Raw genomic sequence first — 18,701 nt, 5'->3', positions numbered from 1 at the left:
GCGATTTAACGTGATATTTGTGGAAAGGCCTAACGTAGGGTGGTTATTACAGCATCCAACCAATAGACTACGGGTCGTCCCTCGGGTAGTCCCTCATTTTTCTCGGGATCTAACGCGCCCCGTCATGCATGACTCACGCGCGCTCCCGTGTTCATCCTCTCGACCCTGAGAAATATCGGAAATTCTCGCAGTCTACTATATTTCAGCAAGGCGAGTTCCTCTTTATTTTCGACTACAGCTGTTACTGCTACAAGACAATCTTTGTCAATCTTCCAAGACGAAGTTTTACTTTACAGGCTGTACTTTTCAAGTTTTTTAATACATTTCGAAACGTCTGCTTGGTGTGTTAAAACAATACTACTAACTACAAGTATAAATTAACAATAAAACATAGTCAATTAAATAATGCGAGTGTTTCCAACAGCAGTTTAACAGTGTTAAATACTATTAAATGCCATAGGCTCCCTCACGGGCGTATCACGTTCTTGCATTTAAAATTTTATACCAAGTATGCTTAGTTTTTTATATTTACATTCAAACACTCTAAATCACAGGAAAAAACACAAACTGGTCGTTCCAGCTGTGTGACTGACACCTGACTAGAGGAATTGAAAAACGTAACAATCACGGGTCATTTTGGATTTGTGCTTGAGGAAAACGCGGGCAGGAAAATCACATGGTTACAACGTTTCCGAAAAGCTCAGTTTTCGAAAAGTTTTCTGTCCACACAAAAACCTGCGTTTTCAAATTCCTCCGGTTTGAAGAGCGTTTTCGAAAGGCTCCGTTTTCGTGACGGATTAATGTGGACGGTAGGCCTAACCGGAGAAATAAAGCTGCGTTTTCAGATTTCTCCGGCTAATGTGGACGCTGCCTAAACTTACGATCTCATAACTTGAAATACGCAACTAAAATTAAATACATTGTAATGATATAACTAAATGAATGGATAAAACAGCAAACTTTATCTAAAGCGTCACAGCGGTTCTTAATTGAGTGTCATAAGGCAATTATTTTAAGGGAATCTATCATAAGCATGACTTTGAAAAGTCAAAAACCTAAAAGAAATATCATCTGATTGAAACGTAAATAGCATGGTCTGCTTTTGTTCAAAGAAAACTACTATATATGTGCACAGAGCAATAAAAGGAATATTACAACGGTTATACAGACACAAGGTTGTGTGGAAAGTCTACAAGACTTTTTCAAAGGCTTTTGTCGTTCTGTTGCGAAAATCGCCCGAAAATAATTACAATTTACCGTCCTTTAATGGAATGACTACAAATGTATTTGACAAATAGATTCCTTGCTGCCCCGCGTCTGTCAAGTAATTGATCACAGACGACGTCAAAATGTGGTAAGAACGAAAAAGTTGCACACGAGGCGATTGTCGAGTGTGTCACTGATGTTCTTACCACATTTTGACGTCTTCTGTGGCTAATAATATTACTGGACAGACGCACAGCAACATGTAATCTATTTGTTTCATATAACAAAGAAACAAAATTAAAATGTTAATGACGTCATTCACGCGTCCGTCCCCCAATTGAACTGGTCAAAATGCGAGACTAATTCGACATGTTATATAAATCACATATTGAACCTCCCGTGTATATAGTTACACGGGACTGGATGCCGATTTGTGATTGGTATGTATTTTTTTAGAGTAGTGCGGACGTCAGGGGGGACAAGGCGATGTGTGTTCCACGGGACAGACTGATGTAGTAGAGCAAAACCAAAGTTATTCCAAATTAATTTTGACACTCAGTTTAAAAATCGCTCCAATTCAAATTGACTAGTTACCAGCGAATTCCCTTCACTGACTTCACATAATTAATTTTATTTACACTTCCCTTTTAAGAATTAGTTTTACATATTACTAAAAACAAACTTTCCCATAATTGTTAGAAAACTTACTCTGCTTACCTACACTACTTAAGTTAAAGTCAGTTTAAAAACGTTTAAAGAAGTTTGAAGGGTTTAAAGAGGCTACATCACGATATTGCAAAATTTCTTCTACTAGGGCGGATTTCAATTGGGTGTCGTAAAACCAAAACCAAAATCAAAGAAATCACTCTAGCCAATCACAATCGTTATACCTCCCAACTCAGTTACGTTTTCTGATTAGGAGATCGTTGCTCGTGTCAGGTATTAAAATTCACTAACTCACTAGGGAAACAATAACTTGAACTTTCGACTCGCGCGTGATCAGGTCGTGGACCTTGCAACCGTGTGCCAGCCGGCGTAAAGGGAAGTGTTTTTTGGCAGTTTGTTCTATTTTTTGAGATGGAAGGTATAACAAAACACTTAATAACTGTCCTCACGGGAAACAGTGAGTTTTATTTCCCCTCGACCCTCAATGTTCCCCGAGGCGAAGTCGAGAGGAACATTGACGGTCGAGGGTAAAAAAACTCACTGTTTCCCGTGGGGGCAGTCAAAGTGTTTAAGGACACAGTCAGAGACGCAATCAAAACTCGTGGCAAAAAATCTGTACCTGACGCGAAGCGCAAAAAAGCTGCTCGAGCAATTTCGATTGGTTTTGGTTTTAACTTCAACAAGTTCAATTTTGTTTTCAGTTCCAAGTGGCACGAGCATTTTAAGCCAAACGCGTAATGTAGAAATGCAACACCAATAACGTCACGACACTCAAGTGAAAACCGCACTACAACCACCAAGACGTGCTAATAACGAAAAATAAACGAAAATGGTCTGAACTGAGAAAAGTGAGGCGAATGACGAACAACAAACTTAAAAAAAAATCGCAGCCATTTTTTTTTTTTTTTAAGATGCACTCATTGCGCGATGCAGCCCCTTTAAACTTTTCAACATTCTATTTACATCAGCTACTAATCTGCTGTTTTTAGTAATTTTGCCAAGAATTTTGGAGCCTGGTCGGAGTTGAAGAAGATGTTCTCCTGGAGATAGTTAGGCAAACGTAACAAAACATCTTCAGATCCCGGACTCCTAGGATTAGGACTGTACTCAATCTCGTCGAATTCTTTGTCCTGAGTTAACCTAAACTGAAGACCTGTAACGATAAGATCAAATAAAAACAGAATGCTAGACTGCCATATTTTGGCATGAGAGGGGTGGGGGGAGGGGGGGGGGGAAGACAAGGTCGACCGAAAACAACATGGAGGAGAACCGTTGGGTGGAAGTTATTTGTGACTGTCAGAGCTCTAGCAGCAAATCGAAGGGAATGTTCTCGGGCAAGACACTTAACTCTCACAGTGCCTCTCTCCATCCAGGTGTATAAATGAATACCGGCGAATTTGATGCTGGGGGTAACCCTGCGATGGACTAACATCCCATCCAGGGGGGGGGGGGGAGTAGAAATATTCCTAGTCACTTCATGCCACAGAAACGGGTATAAGCCCCGGCTTGATGGACCACTTGGCTCGTATGCAGACTAACTCTACCTATGTGCCTTATAGCATAGAGAGATATAGGTATAGACAGGTATTATTATACATGCCTTGGCTTCTTACTTATAACTTTGACATTCCATTTTGCGTCCCTTGCAGGTCAACAGACAGGAAAGAAAGTCAATCCAGAACTACCCCAAACTTCCGAAAGTACCGATCTCCGTTAATTTCAGATTTATAAGTATTTTCCTATCGCCACTTTCGGGGATCGCAAGTTTCAGGTAGCTAAAACGTGTACCATACGTGGACCAACCATCTTAACGAAATGAAGAAATACTTTGAAAAAAATATCGCGTGGAGAGCGACTTGTGTCCAGGATTGAACGTACGGATTGTTTAATTTGTACTTCATATTTGGCAGGGTTATTTGACATTTTCATATTACCTCATATTTGACAGAAGTGTGTGTGTGTTTTGGTGACTTTTTACCTATGAGGACATTGTGATGTTTATAGTAAATATAATAAATGGTTTGAACTCAGGAATATCAGTAGTTCGTATAGTGTGATCGTCCGGGTGAGGGTAGTTCTGAAAAGAACTGTTGTTGGTGACTAACGTTTCGACAACCTGCGCGGAAGTCATCTTCAGAGTCACGTGAATAGTGTTTGTCAGTCGATGATGTTATAAGTCTGGTCCGTTGAACGTTATTGGTCAGTCTAGCCATGATGGTATTGACTGAAAGACTCGTGTAAAGTTGGTCATCAGTCATTGGTGGGTTTCGATAATGATAAGGAATTTGAATCTCATTAGCGTTCAATCCTGGACATATCTGACAGAACAAGAAAACGGGACAGAGAGTGTTGAAATTTAAATGAATTGGTTAAGAACAGAGCAGGATAGTAAACTGCCTAACACATGGTAGTCTAGGACAAACATCAATTCAGCTAGTTACAGCTTGCTTTATCTGTTCGCAGTTCCACTGTTTCTTAATAACAATTGAAGTTGTGTTTGAGGTTGCTGCTTTCTGAAAGTGGCCTCTTTCGGGATTTGAGAAATTTTGTCGCTGCTCTTGGTAGGTGGCAAGGCACGACATTTGAATTGTCCACCAATTGTTGGAAGTATGAGATGACTTTGTCAGACTAGCCAGCCAGATTGAGTAACCAGGCTTATTTCTTTGCACGTTAAATTCTTTACGGTTCCTACTCGAGAAATTTATAAGATTTAATATAAAAAGATATATCATTATTGAACAATGACTTCTGTCCGCACGGACTTCTCAGACTTCTGTCATCTGCATCGTAAATCTCAGACTCGCTCCTTTGTCCGCGTTGAAGGCAAGCAAAGGAGAGAGAGCCTGGGACCAAGGCTGTGTCATCTGCACCCAAAAACATTCAAACCGACTAATAACCAATCAGAGACATGACATGGACGTTTGTGGGGTGACGTCATCGGAATAGAATTTTCTGATCAAGCTTGTGAACAAGACAGACTTCAGTGGCTGTGCTGACTTAGGTTATTTAAAAAGCAAAGTTTATCGTACTTACAGTGTGAAGTGTTTGCTGCTGGGAAGAATGTGCAGTTGAAACTTTGAAAAGAGCTCACATCTTCACATGTATTTTCTCGTGATAGAGTTATTCCCGTGAGTTGAGAGTAAAACTTAATCACACTCTTCTGGTCTTCAATCAGTTGCTAAAAACAAAATTTCAGAACGTTAGGAAGCTAACGGTTTATAAACGGCAATGTACTGCATCACAAGGATCATGGAAAAACGTCACCAGGCTTATTGGAGCAGGATTTAAACCAGTCTTGTGAACTCCACTTTTTAAAGACCTTTTTTCATAATATTACTATATCATGGAATAATGGGGTGCTTTCTTTTCCACCAAAAATTTATTTTTGAAATGTAAAAAGCAAACTGCGTTCAATTCAATTACTTACAGCTGGAAGTTACGTGTTAAAATTTTTCAACACCTTGTATACTTACGCTTTTAGCTAAAAATTGAAAAATTATTTACTGGGAGTTTAGAAACAACCTCGTTCCCAGGGTCTCTCATCTTTTCTCTCTTCGCTAGCTCCAGGGGGCGGTAAGATGAGAGATCCTCGGAACGAGGTTGGTTTAGAAAGAGTGGAGGAGGATAACCTCGCGAGGTATACCCAAATTTAAACAAATTTCTTTCCGGAAATTTATGTTCCATTTGATTTCCTCCGGGAATTTTCCGGAATTTTCGGAATTTCAGCAATATTCGGATTTTTGAAATCTATGACCAATTTATTTATAAATTGCATCTTGTCACAAATGACCACAATGTTATGAGCTTGATAAGATAACTTGTCAATTACCAGTAGTTCTTTCTCGTTCTTTCCAAGAGCCTGTCCAGCCAAATCGTTTTCCTTTTCACACCGTTCTCGGTCGTGCTTCTCTATATTCACTGCAAGTACAATAAACACAACAACGAACGTTAAACCCCCCTCACTGCAGATCAAAATGTAGAACGTTTGGCTACTGCCTGAAAAAAGGCGGGGGGGGTGCGTGGGGGAGATGTTGTAGTTTCGAATTCACTATAACGATCAACGATCTTGAAATCATAAAGAATGGTAAAATCAACAGCGTTTACAAATTTCTGGAGATACACATTGAGAATCTGTTTACAAGCAAGACGGGTAACGTTAGTGCGAGGGTTACCCTAGCAGAAGGGTCAAAGAAAGCCCGGTTACCCTACCACTCCAGACAACTTGAAGTAAAACAAAATGGCGGACATTGGGAGAAGTTAGCTACAATCTTGGACAATTTAATGAAAAATTAAGACAACCCCTTCCCAAATTTCAACGATGGGAAAAATGGCGCGTTTTAGGTTTGGAGCCATTTCATCATTGATTCGGGGGAGGGGTGATTTTATTTCTTATTTTATTCTGACCAAGATTGTAGGTACCTCGATTGTTCTGTCTGTGCCACCTGTTATTTAATAACGCTTTGAAGAGTCGTAGAGAGCTGTTGTGTTACTTTCCTGTAATACTGCTAGAAAACGACATCGAGTTGCAATGTAAAACGCGGGTCCGCAATACAATTCAGAACTTCCTCGATTGCGGCATGTGAAAAGGAGAGCGATTTGACAAAGATTATGAAGAAAACCTGGCAGCACAGATCAGTGTTAGCGGAAGGAAATGAAGGAAAGATGATAGAAAGCGAATGAAAGGAAACTTTCAGGATGACTCAGGATGTTTTCCTGACCCTCGCTAACGCGAAGCGATGGTGGTCTTTTATAATCAAAATTCAAAGGGTGTGGGAACCACTAAAACGTTTGCCCTGGTGGGCCTAGCACTCAGCTACGGTTACCATGCTACGATAAGCTAGAGCTGCCTTGAAAAAACGTCGATGAAAGAAAAAAAGACTAGCACGTTACCCTTTCTGCGTGTAAACAGGGGCGTGATCCATTCAACCGAAATTTCCGGGCTGAGGTTCGAAAATTTCCTGGTGGCAAATGGATCGCGCCGAAAGGTCTCGTTCCATTCCACTCGCGCTTATTTAAAATGACGGATGTTGGATCACTGTTGCTCGTGTTACAGTTAGATGACGATTCCGACTTTACCAATGATATTGTGCGAGCTGTTTCATGAGTAGAAATTTAAACCGTATAACGAGTAATTTTGAGTAGACTGTTTCCAGGTATTTGCCGGTTGAGTTCAAAGATCTTCAAACACCACTTTTGAATAATAGACCGTTTTTAACAGCCAAAACATACACTACCTAACAGCTAGGTAACTGTTGTTACTGCACATGGATCTACGAGTGACACCGAGAAATCCACTGTTGACAATCCATAAAAGCTGCAATGATAAGTGTTTTCCCCCAGTTTGAACATGGAAGAGTACCGAACAGCGATGTACTGGTATTGAGAACGGTCAGTATAAAACATGGACTGCGGACTACGGGTTGGATATAAAATACGGACTGAGGTATATAAAGTTGTTGTTATCTTCACGAAGAAGGAATCGACAATTTTCAATTCCATATGTTAGATATAATCGCCTTTATTTTATTTCTCACTACCTGGAGTGAATTACTATCATAATTCTGCTATCTTGGATGCGAGCCATCTTGGGGTGATAGCACATGCGCAGTTTTACCAAATGACATTTATGGCGCGAAAATACCATTCCCTCCATACTGGCCAGAAATCGGCATTTTGTCCCTTTGTCCGTGCTTCAAACCCAATCCGCAGTCGGTAGGCCGCATTTGTCCGCAGTCCTCGTTTTATACCTCAGTCCGTGTTTTATACCCAGTCCGCAGTCCGTGTTTTCCACTGACCGTATTGAGAAAGGGTCGGAAAGGTCAAATAGAACGCTCAATTTCGATCGGACCGGTCCAACCGCGAAAAGTGGCCCACCTCGAAAGGTGTACCGGCTTTTTCGAAACTTTTGCGGTTGGACCGCGCCGACCCATTCAGACCGAAATTTCCGGAAATTTTGGTTGAATGGATCGCGCCCAGGGTCTGAACCACGTGATTCTTTTTCGACATGTGCCGGCCTGCCGTTTCGCGGTTGTTCTCATGAGATTGCAAAATAAGCTAAACTTCCCAGAAGTGAGAAAAGCGAAAACTCACACAAGCTCCACTTCTCGCGACTTTCACGTACTCTTCGAGTTCGTTTTTTGCGCTTTCGCTGTTGGCTGAAGCAAATCTTTATTCAGAGCTCAGTTACGTCACATCGCGAACTTAGACTTCAAATGTTTCAAGGTGCAGTTTCTCGATTCTTCTGCTCTTTTGAAAAGATGAAACGATGTTTTGGTTTCCGCAACTTTGTAGCTATTATTAATTTATACATTTAAATATGTGTTCACAACTTGCTAGAAGCATGTTTACATTGCAAATTCCCGGCCACATTTTTGTTTCGTTACCACAAAGACAGCATGGCTCATGATGAACCATGATCTCCCCTCTCCTGAAGTTTGTTTCTTTCAGTCGCAGGGCTATTCTTATTGACCATTGCTTTTTGGCATAGACCAGTTCTGAGAAACGAAATAAAAGAACGGAAATCGAAAGCATGACGCCAAAATTCGGGAAAACTCCCATTTATAAATAGGGAAAATTTTTCAGAACGGAAACAATGGCCACTGGGATAGTTCCATGAAATGTACTTATATAAATCAAAGAAAATGTCTTCGTTTGAAGCGAATGCCGTTTCGCTTGTGTTCATATTTGCTCGCAGGAGCGAAAACAAAAAGTCCTACAACCCAAGGCTCTAACAAAGCAATGTCCCCTGTGCGGTTATCAAAATGAAGTGCTTATTCGATAATTTTGCTAGTACAGAAAGTGAAACCTGCCAGCGAGGCATTTTAAAAGCGGGGATTCCCCTGTTAAACTATATTTTAAACGCAGACGTCGAAAACTTGTTCAGTTGAGAGCTTGGTCGTTAACTGTCGACATGGATGAGCCAACAGCTGATGCCAGAGCGGCGATGGAGAGAATGAGGGACGAGTCATCACTTATAATACAAAAACGTGAATATCTCTAAAACGAAAAAAGATATTCCAAAAAGTAAAATGCCATTCTTCTTTACTTTGAAAAGCCTTTCAAATCAGCAGCAATTATTTTTTACTTCATAGGCACTTTAAGGTTTCCGTGCGCTAAGAACTATGGGTAAATGTACCAGTCGCCTTTTTTTTTCCTAAGGAGGATTTATATTGTCACTGGTTTGTCCATAATCAGGTGGTTAACGAAGATTAAAGAATTGCTTCATGCTTAGCATCCATACATTGAGTTATGGATGCACACAGGAAGTTTGAAGAGCAGAAAAGAAGTCTAAGAGTTGCTTGAGGTGATAGCCGAGAGCAACTCTAGCCTCTTGAGTGCTCTGCAAACTTCCCAAGTGCATCCATAACTCGATATATGCACAGCTAAAAGCATGAACCAATTCTTTTATAACAAAGTGACAATACAAGAACTTGGGCGCTAAAATATAATTGACCACAAAGTTCTCACAATGCATGGTGAAAGAAAACAAAGGATCCTATTGTCTCGTTGAAAACAGGTCACAATTAGTTGAGCAACAGTTGCACGAAAACACTTCATCTGGTTCCTCAAATTGTCAATGAAAAATTTGCTTATGAAAATGTAGACAAAAAAGTCAAAATGCTGAAGTTTTAGTAAACATCTTAGCTTGACTAAAGTCAAAGGCTTGAAGTTGGGTTTGGATTGTTCAGAATGATGTTCAAATTGCCAAAACTGAAGCAAAAGGAACTCGCAGCTAAACTCCACGGAAATTTTGCAGCTAAAATAAAACTGCACACATCATGTTATTTTCACACGGCCATGCGTAAGCAGAGATTTTAACCCTGATGTCTCGATAGGAATTAGATAGGAGGACCAGCTCACACGTTGTGGTATAAATAATTTTGCTCCCCGGGGCTGACATTATTTTAGTGCCATTGTCCATATTAGAGAGAGAGTCTGTGCTATAGAGAGTTTTTTCTGTCTGTTTTGTCTGTGAAAGGGAGGTTTCCATACGGAGGGATTCAAGTGTACTGATCTGCATTATGGTTATCCAGCTGTAACTTCAGCCATCTACCCTCAGCTCTCATCATCACTCTCTCTCAAGCACTCTCACCTTTCCCACTTAGGCTATGTTCTCATTTGGTGTCCAAAGGTGCCCGAGTGCCATTCTCCCTGGGCACTAATGTGGACACACCTTTTTTCCTAGTACTCGCACCAGGATTTGCGCACAGTGCCCCTGCCCGGATACAAGTCCTCAACCTTGTATTTGAGCACTTAATGGCACTTCAGTACTTGGCATACCCAGTGTCTGAACCCAACATAAATTGTGCCGGTGCCCGGGCACCAGTGTTAGGCCACCACGTGTGAACACAACCTTACTCCACAGTAGGTGACCAGAGGATACAGCACAATATATATATTTTTTTTTACCTTTTTCTTCCTTTATATATTCCAACTGCTCCTTGGTATTTTCAAGTTCACTGCGCAGTCTCTCGACACTTCCTTTCTTAATTTTTACCTCTTCACTCAGGAGAGAGTTCTTCTGTTTTTCCATGCTGAGACTGGATTTCAAATTACTCACAAAGTTGTCATATGCTGGGCAAAGAGAGAGAAAAATTAGTGCGCAAGCCTTTTTGTCTCAGAAGTTTTGAAAAGAAACTGAAAGAGGTACCAAGATCCTGTTTTGTGGGTGTGGCTTGAAATGTTTTTCACCCCTAATCTCCTGACAATTTTTTTTTGGCTCAATACCCTAAAAGATACTGCAAAAAGTCCTGCTGTGGACCTTTTCAGGCTGAACATCCTAAGAGGTACCCTTGAATGGGGTCAAAAAAGCACCACCGTCCTTTTTATATGGGACTCCCCGGGTCTCAAACATTCGAGGACTTCTCAAATAAAATTCAAGGACTAGTGGTAACATTAGTTGACCCTGCATAATATAGTCCAGTTCTGGGCTTCTCTCTATCACACAACACTTTAAATGCTCTCAAATGAGAGAGACCCTCTCTCCAGAGAGTGCAGCACTGCATGACAAACTGTGGAGAGGGTGAGAACTGGACCAGAATTACAGATGCAAACAACCATAGAAAGGTAATACATTGATTTATTGTGGATGTACCTTTTACATTTCTTTCTGCGTTCTTTTGAGCTCTAAGAAATGTGTTTTGCAGTTGTTTCATTGCAGACATCAAGGTGAAGTACTTGTTCTTGTAAGAGCTCTTGTCATCTGACTGAAAGGAATAAAATGCAAGATAAGAGTTTGACATTCCAACCGGGGTGAAAAAAAAAAAATCAGCAGCACTAGACACTCATTGTTGAATTTTCATAGGTGCATTTGCATTATTTATCCTTGACGATACATAGCCTTCTTTCTTAAGAAGTAAAAACTGAGCCAAACACTTAATGAAAACATTTCATCATTCATACATACTTTTGTGACGGGAATGATGAATCGCCAATTGAAAGTGCTCTCAGGATCAACAAAGTGTAAACTGAGATTCACTTTTGAAGCAAAACACTTCATCAGCTATTTTGACAGTAATTAAGAACTTTTTAAGGAAAACGACCAATTTTTTAAGTTTGCAAGACATGTTTCGACAGAGCTTCTGTCATCTTCAGTTGAATGAATGATTACAAAGCAAGTTGAATAATAAGTAGGCAAAAATGCTAATTAAGACAAATAGTAACAACAGAACGTGAAAAGGTGTAAGTTAAAAGGATAATTTTAGATTTACATGGTGTAATTGCTGATTGAGGGAAGGTAGTTCTTTTTGAATATGAATAGCCTCCTTTATCTTGAGTTGAAAGCTGGTAGTGGCGTGATCTAAAATATGAAAGCAGTCTATTGAACACAATGAGCGACAACGTTCAGAATTCTGAAGATGTTTGAAGATGTGAGAGGCCCTATCAACGGCTAAGTGCTCACGTACGCGTGTGGAAAAATGTCAGGAGGTTTCGCCGACATAACAGGCATTACAGCCCGCACATGTAAACTTATAAACCACATGTGAACAAAGCCCGTCGGGGATAGGGTCTTTCACACCAAAAAGGTTACCTATCTTGAAGGAAGAAAAAACTAATTTGATGTCTAAATCATTACAATAGCGCTTGATTAAGTGTCGAATCTTCTTCTGAGTGATGACAGAAAAATGGCCTATGTATGACAGCTTAAAGTAAAACGTGGGCGAGGTGGTAAGGGGGTAGCCCCGGGGACAATGATTGCTATGGGTCCCAGTGATGTAACGGTTAACCACTTTTTCAATTAAATGGGCAGGGAAAAGGTTCTTTTTGAGAATTTCAGTAAGCTTGGTTATATCCTCGTGTAACCCCAACCAAGTGTTGTTGATCTTGTAGGCCCTGTCAACAAGAGTCCTAATGAGACCTACTTTGTATGAGTACGAGGTGAAGCTAAAATAATTAGTTAATAACCTAATGCCTGTTATGTCGGCGAAACCTCCCGACATTTTTCCACACGCGTACGTGAGCACTTAGCCGTTGATAGGGCCTCTCATATCTTCAAACATCTTCAGAATTCTGAACGTTGTCGCTCATTGTGTTCAATAGACTGCTTTCATATTTTAGATCACGCCACTACCAGCTTTCAACTCAAGATAAAGGAGGCTATTCATATTCAAAAAGAACTACCTTCCCTCAATCAGCAATTACACCATGTAAATCTAAAATTATCCTTTTAACTTACACCTTTTCACGTTCTGTTGTTACTATTTGTCTTAATTAGCATTTTTGCCTACTTATTATTCAACTTGCTTTGTAATCATTCATTCAACTGAAGATGACAGAAGCTCTGTCGAAACATGTCTTGCAAACTTAAAAAATTGGTCGTTTTCCTTAAAATCTTTACATGTCTGCTGCTATCTAGACCTTTTGGAAATTAAGAACTTGCTTTCCTAATTTCACTAACCTTAGCATGTGCCATATCCTCCTCCTCATTACAATGCCTTTTACTCATTTTCCAAAGTACATCTTCATCACTTTCATTTTCTGAAGACAAGTCAGAGTTGTTCTCCATTTCTGTTGACAATGGAGTACAGCCAGTCTCTTCTAATGGAGACATGGTCTTAGCTGGAGAGCAACATGCATTCTCTTTATTGCTATCACTACTGCAGTTGTTTGTCTTCTTCTTCCACTGACTGCGACGAAGTGCACTGTAACTCCTGATCCTTGCAGCAATGCAACCAGCAGGAGTTTTGGGAACGGTCTCACTGGAATCAGAAACTGCAGCATTTAAATTTACACTCTTTTCTAAAGAGGGACTTCGGCTGTTTTCTTTGTCTTTTGCATCATTCTCGTCACTGTTGTTAGATGGTGATAAGGTTGTTTTGTCTTTGTTCTTGCTGTTGTTTGCACATCGTCTTGGTATCCTGCTCGCAGGACGCCTACTGGATTTTGCAGGGTCAACTTTTCCTGTGTGGTTTACAGTGTTACTGATTTCTTGGAATGGAAGGTTCTTGGGAGGTTTTGGAACAGTTTTGGAAGATCTACAACTTGCAGCTTTCTATGTAAGGAATAGGAAAAAGGGTAAACATTAGACATGAAAGCAAACTACAGAACACCACACCAAACTTCCATTGCCAATAACAAATAAAATTCCATGACACAGCCAGTACAAATACAAATACTACAAAATGTTAAGGACAGTAGAGGTAACAAAATATGTGTTTGTTAGGAGGTACTGACTTAGTCTACAGAAGCAGATACTTTTTTGCTTCTCTCACAACATCTTTATTTCTCATTACAAATATCACTATAGTTACAGTTTATTTAAATTTAGGATATAAAGGTAGCTGTTCTTACATTGTAAGTTTTTCTATTGTATCATTTGTTTCAAGATTGGAGGTTTACTGATGTGCAGGATGTTTATGACGTGAAGTATATTTCACATTAACTTTTCTCAAAGTTTTCGATTATGACAACTTAAATACTCAGCATTGAGTTGAAAACCTGCTTCACCCTTGAAGCGAGGTAACTGGTGAAATTCTTTTTACTGTTTTGACACATTTTCTACTTTTTCTTTTGGGAGTATCTAGTTCTCAATCAAAACATGTTTCCTGAAGTATAAGGCTATTTTGATGACAAGTACTACCTACTTGGATATTCAAGAAGAGAATTAATCTGTATTACAATTTATAAAGGGTTAACGTTTTGTCAAGCCATCCCTACATCTCAAAATTTATTTTTTGAGTTTGCGATCTGCCCCCGGCCCTGTAAGACGCGCGCGGATCAAATTATTGAACTGGGCTCCTTGTTTTGTTATATAGTAGACTTTTTCAGAAACAAATACACCCATAAGAGGTAGTTCTTCTCACCTTAGAAGGTGGTTCTAAGCCTTTTCCTTGGTTTTCTTGGTGAATGATCTTTCGTTTCGCTGAAGAACGCGTTGGGTACCGTCGAGGAACTGTTGTTGAAGTCATCGGAGTATCGTCCTCGATTCGCGGTCTCCCCCTCTGTTTCGTACACGATCTTGTGGCCACAGGCATTTTTCATCAATTTAAGTTCCCTTTTTACAAGTATATTAACGATAACTCATTTCTGGAATCTTTTTTTCCGCAATCATAACTCTTCGAACATTACAATTATCGTTTGAATTTGCCTCCAACGGCGTGTCATTCCCAAGTGACTTAGCGGTCTTCAAGAAGAAGTCGCAAATTAGACCTCAGCTGGGTAGGGTGAGTTATTTATGTGCGCTCTTCCGGAATCCGTTTGTTTTGAAAAACAGTCTACGGAGTTTTCTACCCGGAAAAGCAATATTTATGGCATTTTGAGTACATCGAGTAGTTTTTATCTGCAGAATGAAAGACAAAAAGTGAATTTGAAAGTGCTTTTGACATCTTTACCCCTACCTTCTGAGTAAGCACATTCGTCTTTCGGCGACAGAATGCGAATTGCGCTGTCTGCAACCAGAGCTCGTCCCCTGTTAAAACTGCTTCACGGAAGAACGATGTGTTCAAAAGCCTCAAATAAGGTACGTTGTACTTCTAAAGTATCGCGTATTATTCAAAGACTCTCGTCGGGTGACAGAGCGAGGTGACAAAGCTATGTCAGGTCGACAGATTGCAGTGCAAACAACCTTTTGCAATAGAGTTTCTTTCAACAAAATAGCTAAGCGTATGGAGAATGAAAAAGATGAAAAGTATGGGACTAGATCTTTGCTGTCTGTGTAAGACTTAAGCTTAAGTACATTATTTAATGTTTAGTCTCACATTATTTGTAGCAAGCCCTTCATGAGGCCCTTGACCAGGTTTCGTGGTTGGTTGGGAAGTGGAAGGGAGAAGGCTGTGGTGTCTATTCAACAATCTCTCCGTTCATGTATGGCGAAGAAATGATATTTGACCAGGTGGGACAGCCAATGCTTTCGTACAGGTAAGAAACGAGATGCACAGTTTAGGAATATTATGTTATTCCAAATCAGAGTCATGTAAATAAGTGGCTTTTACTTCGGCTAGGTATGTAGAAGAAGACCACATGCAGAGTACGTAATTAGAATGGCATGCACAGACACCAAAATTATTCTTAATTAAAGTGTTGCAAAATTTGCCAAGGTCTCATCAACATCTTGTTGATCTGGTCAAGACCAGCAAGATGTTAGATCTTAGAGTTTGTCGAGATTTTGACAAAACTGCTGAGATTACTGTGTGAATCTCGCCAAGAAACTTTGGGTTAGGCAGAAAAATCTTGGGGAGCAAAACCTTGCCAAGAATCCTCAGTGCAGAAATTGCCCCAAGATCTTGTCTATATTTTGCATTAATCAGGTTCATCTATTATTCTAACCAAACAAAAGCTTCATTTGCAGTCCATATGGCAAAGAAGAAAGTTCATTGTTAATCTGTAAACATACAAGGCCTCCTGAGGCAAGGCATTCAGGCCCCAAGGGATTCAGGCCAAAGGATTCAAGATGTTGAGAATACTATATTTAATTTGAACTAGTTTCTAAATGAGCAATGTTAGGCCACGCAATTGCCTAATTTGTGATTTGTGGGTAATTTTCAAGCTCTAGAACATGGCATCTGGAGGAAGGAGATCCTATGCATAATGAAGTTGGTTTTCTTAGAGTTAAGCCAGGAACTTCAACGTTGGCCCTCGTGATAGCCCAGAATTCAGGTACTCGTGTTTTAAAGAATTGACCTCAAGTTATAAAAGTTAAAAAATATAATGATAAAAAAAATGTGATGATAAAAAAATAAATAAAGTTTGAACCACGCCCAGATTGGTGTCCATTAGGGAGTTGAAATTCAAATTTTCTTTTGAGCATCCCTGACCTTTCTGTATGGGAGCCCTCTGCTCTCCACCTTCCAGGCTCATGATAACACCCCATTTAAAGATTCACTACATTTATATGGAAATGTTTCACAAAATTAAACCATTGTTTGTAGGTTTCCATTAATTAATGAAGATGTGTCTTTGGAGCTTTTACGTTTTGAAGTCTTGCTCGCAATAAATTGCCCCTTTCCTGACATTTTTACAGGTCTTGCTGAAGTGTCAGAGGGTGAAGTTAATGGGCACGAGATTCATCTTCTCTCTAACTCAGTGGCAAGAATGAGTTTTGGTGCAGATCCACAAGTCTTAAAGGTACAAATTGAAAATTACAAATTATCCCTATTTAAGTGACCTTGAACGGTGCTTGATCCAACACTGTTGTTAACATGTGATACTGTGTATTTTGAACTAGGATCTTGAACAGGGAACTTCTCAAACCTCTGGAGATTCAAGGTGATTCCTCAGAAATAAAAGTTGCTGAAAAATATTTTTGAAACTTTCCCTGAATGTTCCCCACCAAGCACTGTTTCAAAAAATACAATAAAGATGTAGACCCAACTGGGCGCATTATTTCATCAGTTAACAATACATTTTATGGTAGCTGGAAGCAATGGTTATTAATTAAAAACAATACTGGGAAAAAATCTTGATAGGTAGAAAGTCACGGGCACTCAGAGCAATGTAATATATAATTTATGTTATGGAAAAAAAACACCTTTCTTAACAACATTGAATCAAAACATTCCTCAAATCATTGTTTTCAAGGTCATTATGCTCATCCTCAAGTAACAGTTTTGTGCACTCTTTGAGCTATCTCCATTTTTCTTCCAAACAATTTTTTTCTTAATTTTTTAACTTAAAGCGGATAATTTGTACACCAAAATTGTGCAATAAAAAATGTAGGTCACCATGCTTGTTTGAGAAAACAAGGATTTATTTAAATTGCTGTGGAGATTAACTTGAGGGAAATCTAGAGTAACCCTACCCCAGGGATATACTTTTACCATTTTTTTTTTTTAAAGAAACAACAAATTATTAATATAGCCCACCAGTGTAGCCAGCCGAGATCTTGATAAATGAGATGGTAATTTTCACCATCACCTGGCCACTTAATTTGACAGCCCTAATAAACACAGATTAAGTTCAATAAATTGGTCAATGTCATTAGGTTGAGAGGAGATATAAACTGAAGGATGCAGATACCCTGGAGATGGAGTGTTTCATGCAAACAACCAAGACCGATCTTCAAAAACATCTGCATATCACTTACAAGAAAGTCATGGTCTGACTTAGCAAGGTTCTTGGAAACTAATTACATTGAAACCATTATTGATGCTATGAATGTGTGTTGCTCCAGAAAATATCTAATCCCCTCCAATGGATTTAGTACAGCATGTTATCATTTTAATTGCTTATTGACTGGGTAAGAGGCCTAGAATATGTTGGGTTCATTAAAATAAAGAATGCACCAACTGCAGCAAGTTTTGTGCAGAGAGGTTGCTGTAAAAATGTTTCTCAAACTCATTAATAATTCATCAAGTTTAAACAAAGGAAATCATGACCGTGACGGTGTTTGGATATCTGATCTTAATTAGCATAGATTTTTACGATTTTATTTCTCCATTTTCTCCTTAGTTTTAGTTTCGATTGAGAAGATATATCAAACACTCAAGAGAGTGTTTGACCACGTTTCCAAACACCTCGAAGTTCGTCAAAAATACTCTGCTGCATGTTGTATTTTCAACTCTCTTCTCGGTGTTTGGAAGTGTGGTCAAACACGGTCTTTCATGTTTGATATATTACATATAGGATTATTATAACTACGTTACTTAATGGCATGATGTAAAGAAATAATGTTCTGGCCATGAAAAGACTCCAGTAGCAATTTGTAAGAGGTCAACTGGCACAACTGGAACACATGAGAGGTATAAACTAGAACAGTTTTACAGAGAGACTTTGGCCTGTAAAGATAATATTTGAGACCAAGTGCACAGGGCCTACTTTTTGAGATTTTATTCACAGACTCTTGTCAAACTCTTGAAGCATCTTAATTAAGACGATAGTATAAAATATCTTAGCAGTATTAACATGTACCAGTAGCCCAGCAACTCAGATTGTTTTTTAACAATGCTTCTTGTTAGACAAGTTATCAAATAAATGCTTTGTTATTGGGAAAAAGATGATCATGGAAGGTTCTCTCATTTGATTTGAAGAAGCATGACACTGCAGAAAACGGGCTTGATCAGAGCATATTATTTGAAGGATCACCTAAAGGATCATGATTCTTTTTTTGACATTTCATCTCTTTGTACTCTGTTGGGAAGGGAGAGAGGGAGAAGAGTTTATTCCGATTTCTGTAGCATGTCATTAGTGGTATTTCTACTCCCCTTAATGGGATGTTAGTCCATCGCAGGGTTACCCCTCAGCTTAAGTTCTCAGTTTCTGTATTAAAAAAGCAACTAGAGGTATTTCTACTCCCCCTGGAAGTGGTGTTAGTACATCACAGGGTTACCCCCCACCCCCCACCCCAGCATTACACTTGCCAGTGCCTATTCATAAACCTGGGTGGAGAAAGGCAG

At 39.5% G+C, this 18,701-nt stretch overlaps 2 protein-coding genes across 2 annotated transcripts; one reads left to right on the top strand and one right to left on the bottom strand.

The window, feature by feature from the left end:
* Positions 1–200: 200 nt before the first annotated feature.
* LOC110068521 (uncharacterized) lies at positions 201–14,495 on the bottom strand. The gene is made up of 7 exons (XM_089293922.1): positions 14,175–14,495; positions 12,770–13,363; positions 10,967–11,078; positions 10,282–10,446; positions 5,702–5,790; positions 4,906–5,050; positions 201–3,025 (listed from the first exon to the last, which is right to left on the bottom strand). Exons 1-7 carry the CDS (start codon positions 14,343–14,345, stop codon positions 2,844–2,846), a joined length of 1,458 nt encoding a protein of 485 aa, XP_089150048.1. The 5' UTR covers positions 14,346–14,495; the 3' UTR covers positions 201–2,843.
* An 87-nt stretch (positions 14,496–14,582) lies between these two features.
* On the top strand, positions 14,583–18,300 carry LOC149109668 (peroxynitrite isomerase THAP4-like). Its single transcript, XM_089293923.1, has 5 exons — positions 14,583–14,830; positions 15,080–15,228; positions 15,857–15,966; positions 16,331–16,434; positions 17,291–18,300. Exons 1-5 carry the CDS (start codon positions 14,744–14,746, stop codon positions 17,408–17,410), a joined length of 570 nt encoding a protein of 189 aa, XP_089150049.1. The 5' UTR covers positions 14,583–14,743; the 3' UTR covers positions 17,411–18,300.
* Positions 18,301–18,701: the final 401 nt, after the last annotated feature.

This window comes from Orbicella faveolata, unplaced genomic scaffold (assembly GCF_042242905.1).
Source record: "Orbicella faveolata isolate gen_17 unplaced genomic scaffold, um_ofav_v1 contig_25, whole genome shotgun sequence".
In the NCBI taxonomy this organism is placed as follows: domain Eukaryota; kingdom Metazoa; phylum Cnidaria; class Anthozoa; order Scleractinia; family Merulinidae; genus Orbicella; species Orbicella faveolata.
This window is presented reverse-complemented; position numbering and strand designations above follow the sequence as displayed.

Bases quoted from the DNA above. Each gene is read 5' to 3' on its own strand.
- LOC149109668 (XM_089293923.1), top strand. From the start codon at position 14,744: ATGCGAATTGCGCTGTCTGCAACCAGAGCTCGTCCCCTGTTAAAACTG. The intron at 14,831-15,079 runs GTACGTTGTACT...CATTATTTGTAG, and splicing joins GTTCAAAAGCCTCAAATAAG to CAAGCCCTTCATGAGGCCCT. The intron at 16,435-17,290 runs GTACAAATTGAA...CAATGTCATTAG, and splicing joins CAGATCCACAAGTCTTAAAG to GTTGAGAGGAGATATAAACT.
- LOC110068521 (XM_089293922.1), bottom strand. From the start codon at position 14,345: ATGCCTGTGGCCACAAGATCGTGTACGAAACAGAGGGGGAGACCGCGA. The intron at 13,364-14,174 runs GTGAGAAGAACT...TTCCTTACATAG, and splicing joins GCTTAGAACCACCTTCTAAG to AAAGCTGCAAGTTGTAGATC. The intron at 10,447-10,966 runs GTACATCCACAA...CTCTTTGCCCAG, and splicing joins CGCAGAAAGAAATGTAAAAG to CATATGACAACTTTGTGAGT.